General features: G+C 29.4%; 1 protein-coding gene across 1 annotated transcript; it reads right to left on the minus strand.

The window, feature by feature from the left end:
• LOC105449065 (cyclic AMP-dependent transcription factor ATF-6 alpha) lies at nucleotides 1-4,373 on the minus strand. The gene is made up of 8 exons (XM_011688061.1): nucleotides 3,941-4,373; nucleotides 3,493-3,681; nucleotides 3,254-3,429; nucleotides 2,956-3,172; nucleotides 1,872-2,428; nucleotides 1,606-1,772; nucleotides 394-1,016; nucleotides 1-267 (listed from the first exon to the last, which is right to left on the minus strand). The coding sequence occupies exons 1-8, from the start codon at nucleotides 4,026-4,028 to the stop codon at nucleotides 11-13; spliced, it is 2,274 nt and encodes a 757-aa protein (XP_011686363.1). The 5' UTR covers nucleotides 4,029-4,373; the 3' UTR covers nucleotides 1-10.
• Nucleotides 4,374-4,403: the final 30 nt, after the last annotated feature.

Here is a 4,403-nt window from a genome sequence, read left to right on the forward strand (position 1 = left end):
TAATTTATCATTACATAAAATGTTTTCTATATCGATGTTTTCGATTTGTTTCTTTCAAAAAGTATGGTTTGTAATTTCTAGTGATATTATCTGTGGATGGATCGTCTATGTCCTCAACAGAATGAGATTGATTCGATTGACTTGTAGGCTTACTGTTTCGCAAATGAACAGGTATGATGGATTGTTGTAAATGTAATAGTTGCGTATTGGTTACCTCGCAATCAATTTGCATCATTGTTATATGTTTAGGTGGCGTTGAAAATGTACCTGAAAGAGAAAGACTTATAATACTATGTATTGTCGTTATATATGTCGACACATCACTGAATTAATGTCGCTTTTATTCAAGCATACAGACGTATATATGTCCATATAACAATTAACATTATTTACCGTTTATAGACACAGCAGGTAGAACTAAAGACATTTTAGGTCTAGCTGTGTTATTTTTTCGGGAAGCTGGCAATAATAAATGTTCACCACTAAACCAGACAACATAAAATGTATCGTCTTTTCTTCCTAAAGCTTCAAATAAAGAAGCATGCTCGCTCAATATCGGTGAGAAGATCTCAATTGCGTTATTATTTGAATATTGATCAACGGCAGGAACATCGATCAGTTTATGCATAGTTTTTACTTTCCTATCTCGTGACAAGTACAATTTTCTTCTTGCTTTTTCTTCCAATGGCGATCTCGACAATGATACATTTAACGAATCTGCTTCTAATTTCGTTTTCCTTAGAGCAGTTTGATTATCTTGATCAGACTCACCAACGATCCAACGTCTCAATTCGCTATCTAAACGTATCGATTCACTCTGATTAATATACATTGGACATATTGGTTGATGTGTCGGTACACTTTTATTAAAACTTTCTTCAATTCGATCTTCCATATTGTTATCGGTGTCATCTACCGTCCAAAACAATCTTCTATTATGTTTATCCTCTGTTATAGGTACTGACATTAAACTGTCAGATTCTGTTTTAAAATGTACATTTTGTGAAAGTGTTCCCCTTAAATAAAGTAAAGAGATATTTTATTTTTATGGGTCATGTACATAATCTGTATAAAATATACCGTGCAACAGTTCGCTTAAATAAAACAAATTCAAAATATGTATCTTTATTGAGCTTTTGAGAAAATTTCAAATCTTAAAATTTTACTTTTTTTATAAATAGTTAAAACACGTCTTTAAAAACAATTTTCCTTTTTCTATTCATATGTCATAAAACATAAGATCTAATACATCTAATATATTCATCTAATGTATAGAAATATTGTAAAAATGTGAAAAAATTACATTATTAAATAAGATTAAAATAAAATTAATTTTATATTAATTGTTCTTAATTAAAATTAAGTTATCAAACTTATATTATTAATATTACATTATTAAACTTTCTAGAAAAACCTATTTCTTTCAATTTATAAACATAGCATTTAATTATCAGGAAATTATTGTAATTATAAATATTATATTGTAAATAAATTACTTGCAATTTAATTATTAACATTAAATTATTACTCTCTAAAAAAAACTTATTCCTTGCAAAAATTTATGTTAACGCATAGATAGAAAGTGCATTGCAATGCCACACTTACCTAAAACCATCAATATTGAAAGATACCATGAAAATTATACCGAAAAGAATAACAGCGCTTCCCTTTACATTCTTTTTCGAAGGTTTAAAACTGAAATTATGCTTTTTATTATTATTTGTGGTATCGTTTTCCATTTTTGACAGTCTTTGTTTCAAGATTGTATTTTCCTAAAAAATGTAATATTGAGAAGTAAAAATTTATATTTTTCATTGTGGAAACTTGTAAAAATGTAATGTATATATCTACACATAAAACAAATTATTTACCGATTTTAATTGTCTATTCTCTTCCTTCAATTCAGATACTTGTTTTTCCAAAGAGGATACGTATTCCTTTTTCTTTTTTCGTGAAAGGCAAGCAGATTCTCTATTTTTTATCATTCTTTGTTGTCTTTTTAATGCCTTCAATTTATGTTCCTGATTATTTTTTGGCAAATTTATGAAATCAATCGCTTCGTTCTTCACAATTAATGAATTGGAATTGATTTTATTTTGCATTACTTGAAATGGTGTGTAATTCATGGTTTTGTTTGCAACAACAATGTTGTTACATTTCACAGATCCATTCTTTAAAATAGAAGTATCCATTGACTCAGTAGTATTCGTTGGGCAAATATTTGATATAGTATTGATTATTTTTACATTCTGCGGTAATTGAAACGCAGTAGTTTCCGTCTTTTTATCAGTTGAATTGATATTTAATGAATTTTGTTGTTCATTTGTCGATAATACCCGAAATTTTGAAGGATATAATACTTGCTGTGAATTTGCGTTCTGTGCGAATGTAGCAAAGTCTTGGAGAAAGATAGTATTTTGAGGCTCGTCTGTAAGTATTAAATACGTAAATTTTAAACATATGTATATCAGTATATATATATATATATATGTAAAAACCCAAAACATGTATACATATATACACATATATAGATGTTTTTGGTTATTTTTTTTATGTAGAAAACAATCTGAAATATTGAAAAAATAAAATATTTTAAGTACAACTTACAAACTTCATTGATGATTTTGAAAAGTAATCTATTATCCATAATAACAAAAACTATTTAAGAAAAAAGAAACATATTAAGGGTTCAATTTACCATTTTCGATTAATTGATTATTCTCAAGTAAGTATAATTCTGATCAGGTTAACAATAAATGCGATTGGTCAATTTCAATGGTATAATCAGCCAGTTAAGTTAATCAAAGATAATGAAATTGGCTCTGAATGGATCTTTCAATAGTTCCAACGTTGAATAAAGTCATATGTTCAAATTTAGTAATTTTCAATAAACATTTTTCATTGTAACATATAATTAGAGATTTATCTTATATAAAAGTAATATAATATTTTTACCATATTTTATATTTTGTGCAATATTTATGGGTTGGATGTGAGCATGTTTCGCAGAATCCGCTTTCGTGAGAATGTATTTTGTAGGCTCTGTGTCTTCTTTGGTAATAGGTATGATTTTAACTTGTTGTATTGCACTTGATGAACTTGAAGACTGAGATGATTGCGAAAATGGAGATACACATTGCGGAGAAGAGATCAGTGGTCTTTCTAACATAAACTAAAAAAAAAAAAAATTCAGTTATTAAATACTTAAACTTTTCACATCTTTCGTCGATACTATACACGCCATAGAATATACCTCTGTTTTCATATTTTGCATACAGTTTGACACTTCTTCCATTGAACATCTCACTTGTCTGTCTGAATCATTAGATTCTGAATGATTAAGGCTATTGGGTGACAATGGAAATTGTGCAGTCGGGCTTTCAGGTTCAATCTTGATTTCATTTGTCAACTCGTCTATCTCTTCCAATTCTGTACAAATTCCAAATAAAGAATTAATTATATTTCTGAAAGATTACATTTTAATATATATACCTAAGCTGTTTTCTGCGCAGCTGAAGTCAAGCTCTTTAAAGGGAGTCCATAAGTCGAAAATGTTTTTTACTCCATTATTCGTAGCTTTATCGTAATCCAAGATTGCATCTCCCTCTGGCATGATAGGTATTCCTAATTCGGAACTCCATGATTGAAAAAGATCATCGGGAACAAACTGATTGCTTTCTTCTGTAAAAAAAAACCGTTCTCTGATAATTACAGAATTATTTCTACATGTAACAATGCAAGGTCAAATATCTTTTATCTTATTTTACTTCTTATATGTAATATTAATAAAACATGAAATAGAGGTGACAATAGTACAAAGTAAACAGGCGATTTCGTTACTATCTATGTGCAACAAACATTGTAAATCAGATAATGACATACCTAAATGTTTTATGACAATCACTATATAATAATATCTAAAATATATATAATACTTAACCTAAAAATTCGAACTCTGACAACATTTGTGCCTCAGACGCCGCAATGCCGCCGCCGCCGCTTCGTTGTCCAAACTCTATGCTCGGCATGTTTCTGCTCAACGAAGTGTGCCTCGACGATTAACTTGGACTTTTATATATTGAAAACAATTCACGATGAAGAAATTTCCACTCAAACTAATGACAAAGCGAAAGCCATATGAAGTGTACATACAGGCCGAAAAAAAACAAACATGTATAATGTACAAATCATGAATGTGTATACATATATATATATATATATATGTATTAAACGTATGTTTATATTTGTATTGACATTTAACTGCTGCGGTGGCTACAAACGTAGCGTCCGACATATGCATGGAGGACTGGAGAGAGCATATCGGTGGTGGGGGTAAGAAATTTGTAATCGGAAATGACATCACCAGTCAACCATCTAACGCAATGTTTATCCGCAAACGGCGC

This window comes from Wasmannia auropunctata, unplaced genomic scaffold, assembly GCF_000956235.1.
Source record: "Wasmannia auropunctata unplaced genomic scaffold, wasmannia.A_1.0 LD336078.1, whole genome shotgun sequence".
Classification (NCBI taxonomy): Eukaryota; Metazoa; Arthropoda; class Insecta; order Hymenoptera; family Formicidae; genus Wasmannia; species Wasmannia auropunctata.

Bases quoted from the DNA above. Each gene is read 5' to 3' on its own strand.
- LOC105449065 (XM_011688061.1), bottom strand. From the start codon at position 4,028: ATGCCGAGCATAGAGTTTGGACAACGAAGCGGCGGCGGCGGCATTGCG. The intron at 3,173-3,253 runs GTATATTCTATG...TTTTTTTTTTAG, and splicing joins TGCAAAATATGAAAACAGAG to TTTATGTTAGAAAGACCACT. The intron at 2,429-2,955 runs GTAAAAATATTA...TAATACTTACAG, and splicing joins TGCACAAAATATAAAATATG to ACGAGCCTCAAAATACTATC.